Genomic DNA, 19,356 nt, shown 5'->3' with positions numbered 1-19,356 from the left:
TACCTACAGAGAGGCATAGACTTGGTTGAAGGGGTGCAGAGAAGAGCTACGCGTGTCCTTATTGGCACACAGGGCTTGAGTTATGAAGAAAGACTTCATTTTTTGAATATGTTTACATTGGATGAACGCAGGTGTCGAGGAGATATGATCGAAGTGTTCAAAATTTTCAATGGGATGGATAGGATGGACCATGAACTTTTAGTACACCGCCAATCGACTGCTTTTACAAGGGGACACCAGTATCGATTGGTGAGGGACAATGCAAGGTTATGGTGTCGCAGGGAATTTTTCTCCAATAGGGTTGTTAATAAATGGAATAGCTTACCCCCGGAGGTAGTAAATTGTAACACAATTGACACGTTTAAAAAGAAATACGATAAACATGTTGGGGTAAATCGAGAAGCTATCCATTCTTAGAATAAGACAACCATAAGTATTCTTTATGGGCATTGTATAATATTTTATCATGTGTATATATTGTTTGTAATTTGTGTTAATTGCATTTTTAATTGGGTTGCTGTATTTTTGAAACATATGACAACCATATTTTTATGGGCATCTTTTTATCAGCCACCTCGTTGGGCATTTTGCCTGTTGTGGCGTTGTATTTGTATTTGTATTTGTATTTGTATAAACCCAGTCTGAAGTCCACACAGTGCTTAAGATATCTGACTCTCATACTTATGAACCGTGTTCGAATCCCGGGATCATCAATCACGCTACTTCTGTACAAATACAGATTTCAAAGTTTTTCCAATTTACCAGATATCCTTACAGTCTACCTAAACCTAGTTTGAAGATGTGATGTGTAGTCTAGTGGTTAAGATATCTGATTCTCATCTTGTCGACCCGGGTTCGAATTCCGGAATGATCAGTCACGCTACGTCTGTAAAAATATAGAACACAAACTAGTTTTTCCAATATTCCAGATATCCTTACAGTCTTCATAAACCTAGTTTGAAGATGTGCTGTGTAGTCCAGTGGTCAAGATATCAGGCTGTCGACGCGGGATCGAATCCCGGAGTGACCAACCACGACACTTTTGTACAAATACCGAACACAAACTATGTAGTTTTATAGCAATATTCCAGATGCGCTTAGAGTCTTCCTAATCCCAGCTTGAAAATGTGTTGTGTAGTCCAGTGGTTAAGATATCTCAATCTCATCCTGTCGACCCGGGTTCGAATCCCAGAATGAGAAACCACGATACTTCTATACAAATACGTAGTTCATGCAATTTTATATTATTCCAGATATGTTTACAATCTTCCTAAACCCAGTTTGAAGATGTGCTGTGTAGTCCAGTAGTTAAGATATCTGACTCTCATCCTGACGACCCGTGTTTGAATTCCGGAATGATCGGTCACGCTACTTCTGTAAAAATACAGAACACAAACTAGTTTTTCCAATATTCCAGATATCCTTACAGTCTTCCTAAACCCAGTTTGAAGATGTGCTGTGTAGTCCAGTGGTTAAGATATCTGGCTCTCATCCTGTCGACTCGTGCTCGAATCCCGGAATGACCAATCACGATACTTCTGTACAAATACGGAATTCATGCTAGTTTCCAATATTCCAAATATCCTGAAAGTCTATCTAAACCCAGTTTCAAGACGTGCTGTGTAGTCTACCAGTGGTTAATAAACGGTACACGCATGCGTATGCAAATAAAGACATATGGAACCAAACAGAGTACGGCGCTGCGGTCGGCAACGCCTATATAACACAAGTATCTGGCATAGTTGTTAGATGGTATGGGGCGTGTGCAGTTGGCGTGATATGGGACCCCTGATACGTCTAGATACGACTCTGACAGGTACGTAAGCACCCTGTTTGATTACCTGCACCCATTCATGTCCATTGTGCATTCCGACGGACTTGAACAATTTCAGCAGGACAATGCGACACCCCACACGGCCAGAATTGCTACAAAGTGGCTCCAGGAAGTGGCTACACTCTTCTGACTTTAGACACTTCCGCTGGCCACCAAAATCCCCAGACATGAACATTATTGAACATATCTGGGATGCCTTGCAACGTGCTGTTCAGAAGAGATACCCAGATATCTATACATAGATATATATGACGCTCATCCTGTCGACTCGTGTTCGAATCCCGGAGTGATCAATCACGCTACTTCTGTAAAAATACAGAATACAATTTGTTTCCAATATACCTGATATCCTTACAGTCTTCCTATACCCAGTTTGAAGATGTGCTGTGTCCAGTGATTAAGGGGTCTCACTACTCTTTGAGGCTTAAAAAAATCGATTTTTCAAAAACAATTTTAAAAAATTCTTCATTTCATCAGGAATCGAATGCAAAAAACCGCTTGTCGATCGGCCATTTCTTTCTTCTGCTATTTAAGAAAAAATAATTGTAAACAAAGAAATTTAAAGGTCCTTTTAAATGGCCCTTTAAACGCCCATCTTTTGAATATAGATATTTCTCTGTTTTCCGTGACTTCTTTCAGAGCAAGCGGAGATTTTTTTTCAAGAAAAGGAAGATATTGAATCTATATATCTTACAGACTACTTTAAAGAAGAAAAAAAGAAGATAAGCACTTTATACCACTCCAGAACATCGTTTGTTTACATTCGTATGAAACCACGCTATTTCCACATCTCGTTTTTATTTTTGATCTTGCTTTTTTTAATATTGAGTTTTTGAAATATACTTTTTATTAATTAGTTTTATCTTTATTCGTGGATAATGAATTCAAAGTACTTGAAGCAATGTGGGTACAGATCACGAAAGCGTAGCTTTTATGGAAACCAGCATACTCCCAAGAGGGAAAGGATGGACGACACAGCATCCACAAGTGCATCTGCAAAGAAACTGAACTTGAGTGTTCCTAGCTTCAAGACTCCACAAAGCCCTGCAACGTCTTCGATTGAAGGATATAGACTTATTGAGATATCACTATTTATTTCAAATTTAAAGAGTTTGTTGTGCTGCAAAACTTGTCATGGTGAAATTGATGTAACAGAGGGTCAAATCAGAGGCTTAGCATCAAATTTCATCATAAACTGTAGTAAGTGTAAATATTTGAAGCCGATACGGTCTTCTCGAATGATTGGGAAGAACTATCATATTGCTGAGATAAACAGAAGAGCTATATGCTATGCGCTGTTTGGGAAAAGGACTGGCGAGTCTAAAAACATTCTGTGCGACAATGAATCTTCCTTCACCTGTCACACAAAATGCGTATGATAAAATTACAAATAAGATTAGAGACGCTTCTACAAATGTGGCAATAATTTCTATGAAAGAAGCTGCTGGGAATGAAATTTCTCTCACTGGATCCACAGAGATTTGTGTAAGTGGAGACGGTACCTGGAAAACTAGGGGCCACACTTCTCGGATTGGTGTGTGCACTGTGGTTGGCGCACAAAGCGGTAAAGCCATAGACACCGAAGTAATGTCAAGTTACTGTAAAAAATGTGAATTTTCTGCTTCAACTTCCCATGAATGTATTCAGAATCATGTGGGATCAGCAGGGAAGATGGAAGTTGACGGTATGAGGCGAATTTTCGAACGATCCATTGAGAGATGGGGTGTGAAATATGTGCAATACATTGGTGATGGTGATGCAAAGACATTTCTGGAAGTGAGTCGATGTAACCCCTATGGAAAAGATGTGCCAATCGCCAAAATAGAATGTGTGGGACATGTTCAAAAGCGCATGGGGACTAGACTTCGCAAATTAAAAACCGAAATGAAAGGAGTGAAACTTGAAGATGGGAAACCGCTCAGTGGAAAAGGACGTCTAACTGACAAACTTATCGATAAGTTATCATGTTATTATGGAAATGCAATAAGAAATAACAGTGGCTCGTTAGAAGATATGCGGAAAGCTGTCTGGGCAATTTACTGCCATACTTGTTCAACTGATGCTGAACCGATGCACTTCTTTTGTCCTCAAGGTTCAGACTCCTGGTGTAAGTACCAAAAATATAAACAGTCACCCAAAGGTCAAGTACATCAGTATCATCATAGGAACCCTATTCCTCCAGCAATTGCAAAACACATCAAAAAGGTTTTTATACATTTATCAGAACCTGAGCTTCTAAAGAGATGTTTAGGAGCTAAAACGCAAAACAACAATGAGTCGCTAAACAACTTAATTTGGAAATTTTGCCCTAAAGTGTCAGGATGTGGGTGAAAAATAGCAGAAATTGCAGTCAATGAAGCTGTAATAAGTTTTAATGAGGGAGCAACTGCTAGGGCAAAGGTTCTGAGTGCACTAGGAATGGAGCCTGGTTGTTTTTTTCATATAGCAGCTACGAAAGCAGATCAGCAGCGTGTGCGAGTTGCTGAAAGACGTGCTGACTTGACCACATTAGAGGCCAGGAGAGCAAGACGAATGCATGAAAGTGAAGCAAATAAACATATCCTTGATCAAGAAGGTCTGGTATATCAAAAGGGGCACTTTTGATTGAGTGAAAACAAAAAGTATGCAAATTACACTTTAAAAAAACTTTAAACGCGATTTACTCAGAATGTAGTTTTTGGAGTTTATCCGTAAGATAAAAGAAAAACTATTGGACTAAATTTGCTGAAATTTTGCAAGAATGTTTATATAACATATACTAGTAGAATAGACCTCAGTTGTAGATATCCGACAATTTTTTGAATTTTTATAAATTTGTACATTTTCAAAAAAATAGTAAATTTTGAAAATTTGTGTTTAACATTTTTTTTTAAATAGTTCCTTTTTGTCAATTGCCACAATAGAGGTCTATTCGATTTGGGCATTCACCTAGTTTAATTTCGTGCCACAAAATTTAATTTATCTGATTTTTTTCATTGACAATCTTACGGATGGTGCGATACTGCGGTTTAAAAAATCTGGAATATTTGTTTAAATTAAATTTTTTTTTTTAAAAAGTATACAAACTAGAGTGACAAATAAAAAATGTTTATGAATATATGAAATGTTCTTAAGAACATATAAAGTTTTTGAATTGATTGAGTGATATTTACTATTTAAGAAAACCACTCAAAGTAAGGGAACATTTTTCTCCTTTTTTCATACTGAAAGAGTCGTGAGACCCTTTATCTGACTCTCATCCTGACGACCCGGGTTCGAATCCCGGATTGACCAACCACGATACTGTTAACGCACAGATGCAACCGCTGAGGGCGGTTTTTTCAACCGAGAAAATCCATATTTTTTTGGACGGTTGGCATAACCGGAAAGCTGCCATCAACTATTGGAAATGTTTGAACACCCTGATGACGGTACGGCTGGACCTGCGATTGCTGTCTTCCATTGTCTGTTAAGTGGTTTGACAAGGAGGGTGATGGGATTTCGGATGCACTGGACAAAGGAATTGCTCTCCTTTTCAGGTTGCCATAAAAATGAGGGAAAAAGACAAATTCGAGAAACTGTATGGTGAAGATCCATTCGACAGAAACTAATTCTTTGTTTGGCGCTCTTGCACTGATAACAATAAAAAAACCAATGAAGAAAAAAATTAAAATTTTCTAACTAATCCATTTTTTTGCTTTCCTACATGAGCATACATTAAAACTCGGATATAATGCCATTCATAAACTAACGTGATTACGCTAAAACCGAGGTATATATTTTAAAATACTTGAATGAAATGCATTGGATCCCGATTATAACGTTTTAGCAAAAAACCAATTAGTTACCTCATCCAAAAAAGTACAAATTGCTAGGAGGCCAAACCATTTCTACTAAATTCATAAAAAATTATTAGAAATAAAAATAATTAGACATCTGAGGGAATAAATTTTTATATTTGCAAATTTTCCGTATCAAACTTTTGAAACATTTATTAAAAGCCCAAGTATGAACCGGGGAGGAAATATGTCCCTAAGAGCGGCATTGTGTGTTTTGCTTTCATTATTCTGTCTTTTTGGTATTTATTTTTGTATAGTATATGAATGTGGCTGTCTGTCTGTTGTTTTTGCAATTAAAAAAAACCATCTAGACCAGCGGTTCTCAACCGGTGCTCCGTGTGAACTCCCAAGGGCTCCGCGGCCCTCGAGTCAAAAAAGGTTGAGAACCACTGATTTAGACAAAACGTTGTATGCGGGTAGTATCGAAGAGTGCACTAAAACAATTTTCACACCTACCGTTCTTTTCAAGCAGTTTTTGATTTACATACACACACAAAGCCGCAACTAGGGAGAGCGGGTCCACTGTATCGAGTGCTGAACTAGAGGGGGCACCGAATTACCCCTTTTACCACTGCTTCTAACCTTTCCTTACACGGGGACGCCAAAAGCTTGCTATTTGGATTTTTTTTTCCTGATCATCAACAGAAATAAATTTTTCCTTAGTTTTTTTGGTCACATGGGGTTTCCCAAAATTATAATTATTATGATTAATTTCCCTTAATTAGAAATTTAGTTAATTGGAAATTTACTTCAATTACAAAGAAAAACGTGCTATGGTGGTGTTTGTTTGTTTGTTTGTTTATATAAATTCATGTCCAAATTTTTTGAAACTTCAAAAATGTGTTATTTGAATAGCCAGTCATCATATATAAAAAGAAATTGTGCGATTTGGTCGCGAATTGTAAGGACGGTCAACTTTTGGGTTGCCTCTTCAACTCCGAATTAATTTCAAACGGCAAATATTGTTACAGAAAATTAAATAATTTAATTACCTGAAAAATTTTATTAGTATATACAGTAAAACCTGTCTTTTTCGGACACCGACAGGACGTAAAAATCCATTCGTCCGTGAAAGAGGAGTGATCGTTAACATGGGGTTTGAAATACATACTTTTATATAATATGCAACTGTAAATTACTATTTGGCTGTAAAAGAGGGGTGATCGCATCTGAGGGGTGTCCGTTAAGGGGTGTTTTACTGCAATGCAACTTATGAGCACGAATTTGCTGATAATCGTAGCCAACTTCAGTTTGGCGAAAATAATTTAGCCAATCCCGAGATGTCACGTGACATTAAAAAATAAAAAAAAAACTCCAGTTGCTAACAGCAGTGTGTGTTCCACGCGAAATTCCACGGTTGCTGATAAAATCAGCCGCATCAGCCGAACCGTAGTGTGCAGTTAGCCTTAGAAAAAGACCCTACTTTTTGCTTTAAGCTATTCCCTCAGTTTCCTGAACAATATGGGATCGGAAATCAGGTTTTTTTTTTCAACCAAAATTAGTATTTTACGGAAAAAAATTAAATTTTTAAACAAATTACTATTTATTTACCGAGGCAAAAAACGATTTCATTTTTTTTGCGGCCCCCCCCTTTTTTAGCGGCCCGGTGCGACCGCACGTTTCGCACCTGCCTAAGCCCGGCCCTGGGTACCCTCGGGCATCGCGTTGAGGACCACCGAGAATTTCAACAACAAGAAGCAAATCACAGGGGAGTGTTGAATACGTGAAATGGCGGGAAGATGGCAATGATATTCGGTCAGGGAGGTGTTCACTAAGCACAATCCGGTTTTGTAAACCCCTGGGATAACGACGCAGATCCCAGCAAGCACCAGACGTTCATGGCCCTCACAAGTGTGGGGCTGACAGAGCTCCAGACCTGGGACGATTCGCATCATTTTTTGTTTTTTCACGATATAAATTCACCATAATGGGCCCCGCAAAAGATCTCAGCCTAGGAGCCCTGCTCTAGGATGTGAGGGCCATGTGTGTTCAATATTTGCGGAAACAATTACAAATATATGCTTATAACAAATTTTTATTTCTGAATCTCGGGGTGATCTGCTCCTTACAACAAACCGCTTTTCCGAGTCCGACGCCATTTTAACATCAGGAGGTCAACTCCTGAATTTGACATTGTTGGGCCATCAGTTGATCCTCTAAGTGGGAGGGTGGGACCACTGCTACTTCGGCCATGTGACTTTTTGAGGCCACGACTTCTTCGACCAGTTTGGCCTGTCGGAAGGCTTCCTCCATGGTCTTGGGGTCTTGTGAAAGAACCATGGGTTTCAGAGTCACCGCAAGCCCTTCCAGGAAAGCCTGTAGGGCGATTTGTTTCCTTGTGGCTTCCTCTGTCGCGGTCGCAAAAATGTTCTTAGGGTAAAATTTCCTCTACCCGAGCTGAGAAATCCCTTGCTGACTCACTTGGTCGTTGATAAGCGGTCAGTAACCGCCGCGTGTGGGATTTTCGCGTACTCGGTACCTATCCAGGAGGGCTGACTTGATGTCGGTGTAAGACCGAAGTCCCCCTTTCTAACAGGTTTTCCCTCGAATAAGAGGTTGCAGAATCGGTCAGCTTCAACTTTATAACCAAGGTCTGGTCCCTATCTGACCAATTATTATGATTACCCAAATTCTCAATATGGAAAAACATGGCCGCAACTAGGGGGTGCACTCGGATCTGGTGCCCCGTGCGCTGGACTAGAGGGGGCGCAAATTTCACTATTTAACCTCTCCTTCGATATTATGGGGGCGCCAAAATGCGTGTTTGCCCCGGCTGACCAAGCATCTAGTTGTGGCCCTGTGGAAAAAGAACTGTGTGATGTCTTCCTCCCCATTAAATGTTGGGATACACCCCGAACAACTAGTGACACTCGCTCCCCCATCTGGCATCACAAAGGACACCTCAGGGTCCTGTTGTCCCCGTCTGCGGGCCATTCTTTTGCTCAACGAAAATGTTACACACAAAAAAAACAGGCAATCAAGGAGAAAAACTTCTCATGGGGAAACACTTATGAGGGGGTGGGGCTGCGGCAAAAGTCCATTGTTGTGAGGGAAATAAGAGCGTTCCTCTCAAAATGTTAAAATCATACATATGTGTACCCAAAATGAAAATAATTGTACTTGTCCCCCCAAGATATATTTTTATGCACATCAAAATATCAATACTTGACTCCCTGTGCCAGTGTTGAGATCGAACGAAAAAACAAATTCTGTACATATTAAAATTTAAGAGAAAAAGTTTAATGCCAGTGAAGTGGCACTGGTCACGGGCACCAGTTGTTATAATGACATTTACAAATTTTAGAACTTAAATAGGGGATGGCCGTGATAATGGGGGGGGGGGGGGAAGGGTGAATACACGCCCAGGTTCTTTTACGGTTTCTTAGATTTCATCATTACCACACACACACACACACAAAATAGAAAAGTAACATCATCTCAACAAAGGACAGGATGCAGTGAATCAAGATAGGCAACATTTCAGTTACACATCAATTTAATGTAAGTTTAGATATTCAGCAAATTTTTAAAAGGGGGGCCCCCGTTCATATCAGTGTCAAATACAGTTTACACAAACCAACAATCATGTGTGTGGGGGGCGTTATTAGATTCGGGGAGAGAAAACATCCATAGGGCACATATACGTGGTTAAGGAAATTTTATAAATGAGTGCAAAGAGTAAGACTTTTGATAATGTGTATAGTATATGCATACTAGAATAATTATCCGACCAAAATTTTGAAATGTTGTGTTTTCGAAGTTCCCCTCATAGATTAATAAATTTTAACATTCAGAAAAATTTTATGACAATGTTTAGAGCAGCAACCAATTTAACTTTGAATTAGATCGATAATATGAATGTAGTTCAGGGAATAAAAAAATATTTTAATAACATTGTGTTTTTTTGGTTTTTTTTGTGCATTGCCTGTGTATCCTTTTATTTTAAATACAAATTCTAATAAGTTATATAATAAATAAAAAATAAAAAGTCGCTGGACAGTCAAATATATTTTGTTGGATTTTTCAAAAATATTTGCTTGGGAGAAAAAAATATCTAGAAATACTTGTTGGCAGAGAATTTGAAACCTATTTCTCATCTTTTTCATATTTAATTCATTAATTTAATATTCAGTGTTTTCGTATACCATACTAAGTAATAATAATTTGGTGTACGTTTGGTGAATTTGGGCCAGATGTTTAAGTGACGTCATCAATTTTTAAAGCGTTATAACTCATTAGTTATGGGTCAGATCAAAAAACGAAAAACACTTTTCCATATTAGTTTTTCACAAGGAATCACGTGTGTAGTTATTGGGCGGTCGATAGTTACCACTCTGCATAATATCACAAGTGTTAGATAATGGATGAGATGGCATGGGCCCCCCTGAAATTGCTTTTAAAATATACCTTTATCTTAATATATGTACATTCATCCGTCTCAACGAAACCCCGGAACTTTTCTCCAAATTCCAACCCCCCCCCCTCTCGTCTGTAATCACCACAAAATTTGTTAGTCGCAGCACTACCCAATTGTCCGGGGAGAATATTTCGCAAATACACCGCTATTCCGCGATTACACGATTGTTTTTTCTTTCGTAATTTTTTCCACACAGTCAATCACGTTGCTTCAGCCTCTACGATAATTTTGCATAACTCTACGATATCTTCATTTTCGCGTTTGATCGCGGAACAGTAACGCAAACAAGGTAGACATTTACACCGATGTTCTGCGTACATTTAAAGCAAATTTAAATATTCAAACAGTTAAAGGAGGATAATGATATCAAATTTCTGAAAATGTGATAGAAAATTCTTGCAAATTTTAGTAAAAAATTTCTCCAATTTATCAATGCATTGTAAATTTCAATGCATAGCAAATGGACTAAAAATAAACTGATAAATTATAGTATGAAAAAATGTATCGTGCATGTTAGTAATCGTAAACAACTATGAAATATTTAAACATCTATTTAAATATCAGGACTTAAGACGGATAAAGATATGCTAAAAGGAATTACATTTTTTAGAACATTATTATTGGTCTTAATAATTTTTTCTACATATTTTTTGTTATAATATTTAATTGATTTATTATATACTAAAGTTTTAAGACTCGGCAAAATATAAATACATTATAAATTCGGTACAAACTAAAATATTCAAACAGCTAAACGGGCGGATCACGAAAATCTTTGCAAATTTTAGCAAAATATTTCTCCAACTTTTCAATGCATTTCTTCTGCATGCTTTTGTTATAATATTTAACTGATTTACAGTACTTGTATTTTAAAAGTCCGCAAAATATATTGTAAAATGTATTGCATCAGCAAAAAGAATTAAAATTTTTAAATAATTTTCTGGCAAGGGGGGGAAAAAATTGATAATTTCCTCGAGATGGATTTGAACGTTGGTCATCAGGTTCACAGTCCGATACAATACGTATCACCGACACTAATTCAGATGACAGAAGTCCTAAAACTGTTTATCACCAAAATCATATGCTTTTAGTGAAAAAAAAGTTCTCTTTTCTTTGTTTTCCGAAATGTGTTATACCACCTTCATCACTCGCTACCATTAACCACGGAATTTTAATCCTTCCCTTACGCGAATTGAAATGAACAATTTTGTTTGGCATACAGTGTGTTAATCTTTTAGAATACATTCCAGTAATTACATAACGAAGCCACCTTGTGACCGAAAGCCACTGAGCTATAAGTAAAGTTTACTTATAGCTCAGTACTGAAAGCACAACAGATCGTACGATATTAAGGTAGTGGGAATTATCGTAAACCAAGAAGAGACGTGATTGGCTGAAAGCATGTAATCGCGGAATAGCTGTGCATTTGCGAAATTAGCGTCCGGGGAAAATATGTAAAAATTTTGTATGTTATGTTTTTTTCTTTTTTGACTCAAAATAAAGTGTTCTGGACTGTTCAGCCACGAAGCTGGGCTGTAAGAGATCTCGGCAACGGTATAAGTCCAGTGGCAAAGTTCTGGCGTTCATTCATTCAGTAGGTTTCGTTTTCAAAAAAATAACAGAAAATACCGAGACTGTCCTGAAAAATACAAGATGTATGGTCATGTTCTGTTTATGTACAAATGTCCTCAAGACCAACACCTTTTAGAGCACAACAACACCTTCTGCTCTAGAAGGTGTTGTCAAGACACGTGTTTATCTCGTCAAAATATGGTCATGCTCATATAAACGAGTAGACAAACTAAAATCCATAAGTTTGAAGCAAAACAAGAAAGATAGAATTCTATACATACATTCTATCTTTCTGACTCTTCTACACAGTGATTGGTCAATTTTGATGATCCGAACTGATAAACAAAAGTAGTTCATGTTAGAATAAAGTGACCATACGTCCCGTATTTCCCGGGACAGTCCCGGTATTTTCTGTTTTTTCGGCCGTCCCGACTTTTTGGCAAAAGTGTCCCGGTTTTTCCCGTATTTCACACGAAGCCTACTTGAATTTTTATTCTTTATTGAAGTTAAAGATTGAAATTATTTTTCAACTCCTAAATTATTTTATGATAATTACAACTATATATGGGAATATTAATCTCCCACATTTGTCTTGGTAAACTTTTTTTTTTCGTGGAATGCATTTTTATCCACTGCAATTTGCAGTAATGCATAATTTCCCGCCATTGTGTCTTGGCGTAGTTTGTGGCGATAATTGGCGATGTCCCGTATTTTCCCGTATTTAGAATCCCGATGTCCCGTATTTCTCTAAGAAAATATGGTCAGCTTATGTTAGAATCAAAATTTTCACACATATAACTTATGTTTTAAAATTGAAAATTTAAACATAGTTTTAAGGAAGAAAAAATCATCTTGTTGTTCTGAACAAATTAAGATCTTAAATTTTCGTTGAAGTTTTTAATTTATTATTTCGGTCGTTCAACATATGAAGTTGGTCCCAGTCGGTGGCATCAACTCGATCGTGTCGTGAGGGAATGGTAGAGCCGCGTGTCTGTTTTCGGACGTGGCTTCTTCGTTAATTATAAAGAGAAACGTTATAGAGAAGAAATCTTATCTTTTGCACTGCGCAAGTAAAAACCAAGTAAGCTCATTTGCATGATAGAATTTGATGATTATAATACTTTATTTGTGAATTATAGTTGTAACTCTGTTGTGGATGCAAGGCTTAGTTGTCGGTGGGAATTTCCAGTTCGTACTAATAAAGAAAACTATATATGTCCGAACAGATCTGATGATTTTATTGCAGTTGAGTTTCATAATGATTATGCATTTTGAAAAGAAAGTGTGTTTTTGAGGTGACAGTTGCGTTTTGAATTGTTTATCATTCCGCCGTGAAACTGTGCACGTGGTTTGGGTAAGGCAGGCATCTTCAACCCTTTTTTTTTTCGCGGCCCCCCCCCCCCCCAGAGCAGTGTAACAAAGAATTGATTCGAAGAAACCTGTGTAGTCGTCGCGCCCTCTAGCTGCACATTATGAGAACCCCTGGGTTAAGAGGTGGCTAAAAATGAGTATAGGTGTGATTTCGGATTCGCATCGAAATTAATTTATGCTTCTCAGAATAACAGCTTATGTCCTACTGTATTCAGTTTTTCCTCGTACTTCATTATTCGACGTGGAAATAATGACTGTTGAAGTAGGTGCGGATCCAGGACGATATGACTGGAGGGGGGTGTCGAACTGTGCAAGTCTGGTCTGTCTATCTTGATCACTATGAGTCACTCAACTGATTTGGAATTGTGCTTCGAGCAGGCACGTATCCAGGGTGATGTGCCGAGAGGGACATGTTGTGTGAGTTCATTGTCTTGTAACTTACGGGACAGGTGATTCCCTCCCCCCCCCCCTATTTAACTCTCGGGAGTGCTGTCGTTCCTGTCAACCTCTCTGGATCTGTGTCTGAGTGAAATCGGGCATTTTAAGCTACGAAGGGAGTGCAGGTAGGCACCTTCAGCAACGTATGTGGGCATGGCAGATATCTTCAGCTGCAACTGAAGTTGAGGCAGGCATCTTCAATCACAAATGAAGCAGAGCGAGATAACTTTGCATTCGTATGAAGCGAAGGAAAGCATCTTAAGGTCTGAATTGAGTGGAGCTTCCCCCTTTAAAGCAGTATGTTTTGCATTGTTATGAAATGAGTCCTCAGTTGCCTCGAAATATTTGACAGTAAAAATTCCCTGCTAGACTCGTTCTACGAGGTCCCAGGTTTTAAACCCCATTGACACAGTTGTGGTTTGAGATCTCCCTGTTAATGTCATGCCTACACACAATGGTACAATTATTCAGTCATAGAAAAATTAATGGTAGCACTACACATAACAAGCATTGCACAGAATTAAACTTCATGTGCTAGGTTCACAACGTGTACACCCACATTCCAACATGTATTAGTTGGAAGTCTGTGGAGTAATATGAACAAGGTTCATATGTGTGGCTTAGTATTAGTAGTAAAAATTCCCTTAAGTGTTTCTTCGCTACACTTTTCTTGAAATTCTTCCAGATTGTTCTGCGACTGCTTATGTGTCTGCATATTCTGCTTTGGGGATCTCGTCGTAGAGAGCAACAGGTCTACATCAGTGCAAATATTTCATATCATTACGCTGTACTGACTTTATTTCTGAAATTTAGATGGTAGCACTGAAAAGCACACCACAATGTGCACTCAGACAATCGGGTACACACACTCACGCTTCCGGCCCAACTCTGTGAATTAAGTAGTAAATTACCCATGGTGATAAACTGGATTTCTGCTCCGGTTGAAATGAAAATAGCCCCCAAAGCAGAATGTGCCAAAATCTGTGATGTACGTCGCAGAACAAATTGGAAGAATTTTAAAAAAGAAAAGGTGCAAAAAACGCTATTACCTGAATAGGGATTTTTACCGCAGAATATTTCCAGTTAGCTGAGGGCTCGTCGCAGAACAGTGCTAAATATTCTGCTTTGGGGCTGATAGCAAAACTATTCTTCTCTATTCAGAGTTGTCAATGATGTGTTATAGTGCGTCAAATACCCAAACTTTGGAGAAAGATTCGTGACAGTTTGGTTCATGCGTCCTCCGGGACACGTTCTCTCATAGTTCCAAGAAGAAAAAACCTCCCCAGCTTTTCCTTTTTTCTCATTCTCTCGATTATGTGACCTTGAAAAAATTGTTTTATAACTTTATATACTGTATTGTATTGATATACACACGAGTTGAAGATATTTAGCTGCTTCCCGTAATGAGGGACCATGTACAGAATTTTTAAATTTTGGACTTTCTATTCCCCTGTGCAGGGGTGGGAACTCTGCGCCAATTGCGCTGCACTGCGCCAAAACTAATATCTTGTGCCATCCTGCTCCAATAGCGTATTTTCGCATTTTTCTGCGCCAAATAGCGAATTTTGCTTCAGTATGCCCGGAATTTCGGAAAGGGCGCCAAAAAATTTTTGTTCCTGCTAGCCACGAAACGTTTCTTTATGAGAAGAGCGTGTTTTATTCCACTATACTTAAACTATCGGCCCCCTGATCGGGCTTTCCATCGCGAAACTCCGATATTGTCCGTGATCGTGGAACTGAAGATGGTTTGCAATGCCTTTCAGCTTTAAAGTGCAAATTCGAGTGTTTCCGTTTAAAAAAAAAAAGTCGTCACTGGAAGCAGCAGAAATTACTGTAGTCGATTGTCATTGTGTTAAATCCCGATGTTTCGTGAAAAAAATTTTCATTCCGGGAGTAAAAAGCGTGTGTCCGCCGAATTACGAATGTTAGTTTAGAAACTTCGCCGAATAACGAGCGTTAAATTGCTAATGTTGCCGAATAACGAGCGTTAAATCATCAATATCGCCAAATAACGAGCGTTAAATCGCCAAATAGCGAGTGTCAGATCGCCAATCTCGCCAGATAATGAGTTCTGAATCGCCAAACATCGAGTTGATTCTTCCGAAATTCTCTCCCATTTTGCAACAATTTCTTTCCAAGTATAAAAAAATTAAAAACTTATAAAATTTTTTTAGCTCATTTGAAGTGCTGCTGTTCAAGGCAGCAAATAGTGCCCACAGTAAGCAAAAATCATCTTAAATAGACAGGTGCAAAAAATTTTATGAAGCCGCTCTTTCAAACAAGGTGTCAAAAGCCTAAAACACCAAAAACAAAAATCAAGCTGACGAAAAGATGTTTGATAACAAAAGACATGCTGCAGTTTTATTTTGAAAAGGGTTGAGGGTTAACGAAAATATTCTTGTTAATTTCACTGCTCCCATTTATAAATATCCGCTCCGAATCCCATATTTTGCTGCTCCAAATCCTGAATTTGCTGCTCCACAACTGCTCCGATATAGACTTAGTCACTTCCCACCCCTGCCTGTGGATTTTCTCCCCTCCGATTACGTACCCAAAGTTGCGGTACTTTTGCGGCTATCTGACAGCATTTAAAGACAATATATAGGTATATATTCTATATTAGGGTATGAAAAAAAATAAATTTTTTTAATCTGATTTTTTAAATTAAAATTAACTGCTTATTAATTAAAACATCTTGCTAATCATTAAGAATGCATATTTTCATATCACCTGTTTTATTTATTTTATAATACAAAGCTACAGGTTTAAACCCTATTACAGCTTGCAGTAAAAATAAAAATTTGCACAGAATAGAAAAAACGACATGATAAAGTACACAAAAGACAAATAAAAAGTAACAAAAATTTTATACAAAATATATACAATGTAATCACAGCAAAAATCTAAAGTCTGTAACAGACGAATGAAAAATATCCAGATGTCGAGGAAGCGCATTATAAAATTCGAAAAATCTGTTTACAGCACAGTAATTACCAATTTTAGTATTTTTTCTTCTAATTGCTCAAATTTAATTAAGCATTAATGAATAAACGACAATAAAGATGTACGGAACAGGTGCAGTATAATCCAGGTCCCTTGGAGACTTTTTTCAGCGACAAACACATCCAACGGCCTGAGGTAAAGTCACCAACCAGCGTAGAGCTGATAACAAAAGTTGAAACCAACAATAATAACAAATAAATATTCTCTGTATAAAAAAAATAAAACTGGACTCTTTTAAGTTACAAAATACAATGATGATAAATTATTGGAAAAATACAACCTGGCGGGAACATAATCCGAGTGAGACAAGACAACGGAAAACGAAATGACGCTATTTCAAATACTATTACACAAAAGGAGATTCCATTTGACCAGCCCATGTTACTAGCGCCATCTGGAATGGAAAATCTAAAAAAAAATTATTTTAACAGTTTAGCTCCCTATATTTTCCATGCACAAAATCTATAAATAGAGCAGCTTCCTTTCTACACTATATCTAGGAATTAAGTTCAAGTCTATATTTATCACAAATATCTTTTAATCACAAACTTTATCACATATATCGGTAACATGCAAACCATACCAGGTTACATTTGCTTCAATATCATTGAATTTATGTGAAGAAGAAAAAAATTATAAATTTTTGATTGAAATCAATGATTTTTTTTTTGGTGTGCTAACCCCTCGATGGGGGACTCCCTGCGGTAGCAATTTTTTCTGCTGTCATGTCACCGTTTCTGTTGTAGCCCTGTGCCATCTGCAATCAATTTTTTTAAACCATGAGTTTTTTCTCAACTAATAGTGAGTGAAGTGTAAAATGAATTAATAATTATACCGTAGTAGGCCTGTTGCTCTCTGCTGCGAGACTTTTCCACGGGGAGATCGGCTCTCGCATTCGTTCCTCAAAGTTTGGAACCGCAGAAAACCAGACCATGACAATGAAAGTAAATGAACCTTTAAAGGTAGAACATGTTTTTATAAATGAATTTTGTATTTGATTCACATAGATACCTCCTACTCAGAACATGGTCCGCCGCTCTGTCTCAGCTTAGAGATTTAAGCAAGTGATCAAACACCTGGGGCATGCTGGAAAAATTTCATAGAGATACTAATGAATTATGGGGGCATAATTTTTTTCGAGAGGAACCCTATTTCGCTTAAATGTTAAGTACAGCGGCACCTCCTCTACTAATTCATGTTATCTTTATCTGAAACCGACTATAGCTCAGGCCTACCACAATGAAGTGATTTTCTGCACTAATTCATGTTATGAAAAAGAATGGTTGTCTGTAGCGCCAGGGTCATAACTAGGTATTTTGCCACCCTGCAACTTTAAAATTCGATAATTTTGTGATGGTGTTCTTTGTTCCCACCTAGAACTGCTGATCTTTAAATTCTGCAACCTCCCATTGACGACCCTGTCTAGCGCACTTGCTGAATATGAAAGTGTACTCCAGGTACTCTTCTGTAATAGCCATACCATGTATTTTCGACACCAAATTGGTATATTTTTGCTTGTTTCTATACGCGTGGATTAACAAATGGAACAAATTTAGGACATTTGCATTAAAGTAAATACCTGAAGCTAAACTGGAGGCATAAATTCAATGAAAACTTAAAAAAAGACGCCAAGTGATATTGTTATATTTTATTTTTTTCATAGTTGTCTTATTCAATTTTGGTGTGAAAGGTTGCATTGTTCTTAAATAGTGTTTTTTTCCCCTTTGTAGTAAATCATGGTGAACACAAAAGGGTACAGACGAGGAACTCGATACTTGTTCGCGAGGGACTTCCGTCGTCACGGAGTCGAACATATATCGACTTACCTGAAAATTTACAAGAGAGGAGATCATGTCGACATCAAGGGTAACGGGGCCTTCCACAAAGGCATGCCTCACAAATACTACCATGGAAAGACGGGCAAAGTGTTCAACGTGACACCTCGTGGCGTGGGGATCATCGTCAACAAGCGCGTGAGGAACCGCATCATACGTAAGAGGATCAACGTGCGCGTGGAGCACATCAAGCCCTCCAACTGCACCAAGGAGTTCCGGGAGCGCGTGCAGAGGAACGAACTGCTGAAGAAAGAGGCCAAGGAGAAAGGCATCTGGATCAAAGGCAGGAACCCACTCGCCATCAAGGAAGCCAAGGAGAAAGGCATCTGGCTAAACTTCAAGCGACAAGCCAAGGGACCCAGGGAGGCACACTTTGTTAGAACGAGGGACAATGAGCCACAATATCTGGAGCCTATCCCTTATGAGTTCATTGCATAAAGAATTGTTTAAATAAAAGTCTCTGGACACGTTTGTATTCAGTCTTCAAAATCATTTCTTTGCCTCAAGTTTTTTTTAACCTTATTCAAGAATTCATTGCTACTGTTTTTTATTAAATGAACTCGTGAAGTATACAATACAAATCGCTGCATAGGTTTACCAAGTCTGAATTGTGTGATCAGCAGAGCTTGATAAATGCCAGGTTGCCTTTGCGACTGAAAAATTTATATTGGGGGCTAATATTTTTTTATGCAAAAGGTTTGCTGAAAAAAAAGTCTTGCCATAATTTTTCATGTGTAAACCAATGAAGCTAGGGACCCCAAAACAGAATGTTTACACTGTTCTGCAACGAACCCTCGGCTGACTGGAAACTTTGTGGTAAAAATTCCCCATACATGTAATAGTGTTGTTTTTTGCGCACTTTTTCTTAAATTTCTTCCAAACTGTTCTGCGGTAGAGCTAATTGTTCTGCGACTTACGTCGCAGATTTTGGTACATTCTGCTTTGGGGGCTGGGGAGGTGTCATTCGGTGCACGCTTATACGTGTTCCTTGTGCACATGCTTGAATTTATCTGCCAGTCACTAGGAGATGGTCAATAAATGAGGAAGGTCGGAAAAACTTGCTACTGC

The 19,356-nt window shown here is 38.1% G+C and overlaps 2 protein-coding genes across 2 annotated transcripts; both read left to right on the top strand.

Moving 5' to 3' along the window:
- Window positions 1-2,355: 2,355 nt before the first annotated feature.
- On the top strand, window positions 2,356-4,931 carry LOC149063597 (uncharacterized). The gene has a single exon (XM_089255797.1). It carries the CDS (start codon window positions 3,125-3,127, stop codon window positions 4,163-4,165), a length of 1,041 nt encoding a protein of 346 aa, XP_089111923.1. The 5' UTR covers window positions 2,356-3,124; the 3' UTR covers window positions 4,166-4,931.
- Window positions 4,932-12,584: 7,653 nt separating this feature from the next.
- Window positions 12,585-18,780, top strand: RpL21 (ribosomal protein L21). The gene is made up of 2 exons (XM_089255821.1): window positions 12,585-12,722; window positions 18,184-18,780. Exon 2 carries the CDS (start codon window positions 18,190-18,192, stop codon window positions 18,724-18,726), a length of 537 nt encoding a protein of 178 aa, XP_089111947.1. The 5' UTR covers window positions 12,585-12,722; window positions 18,184-18,189; the 3' UTR covers window positions 18,727-18,780.
- The last annotated feature ends 576 nt before the right edge of the window (window positions 18,781-19,356 follow it).

The sequence above is a fragment of the Pholcus phalangioides genome, unplaced genomic scaffold (genome assembly GCF_987345545.1).
Source record: "Pholcus phalangioides strain wild (caught in Gottingen) unplaced genomic scaffold, Ppha-v1.0 ptg000172l_1, whole genome shotgun sequence".
Taxonomy (NCBI): Eukaryota; Metazoa; Arthropoda; class Arachnida; order Araneae; family Pholcidae; genus Pholcus; species Pholcus phalangioides.
This window is presented reverse-complemented; position numbering and strand designations above follow the sequence as displayed.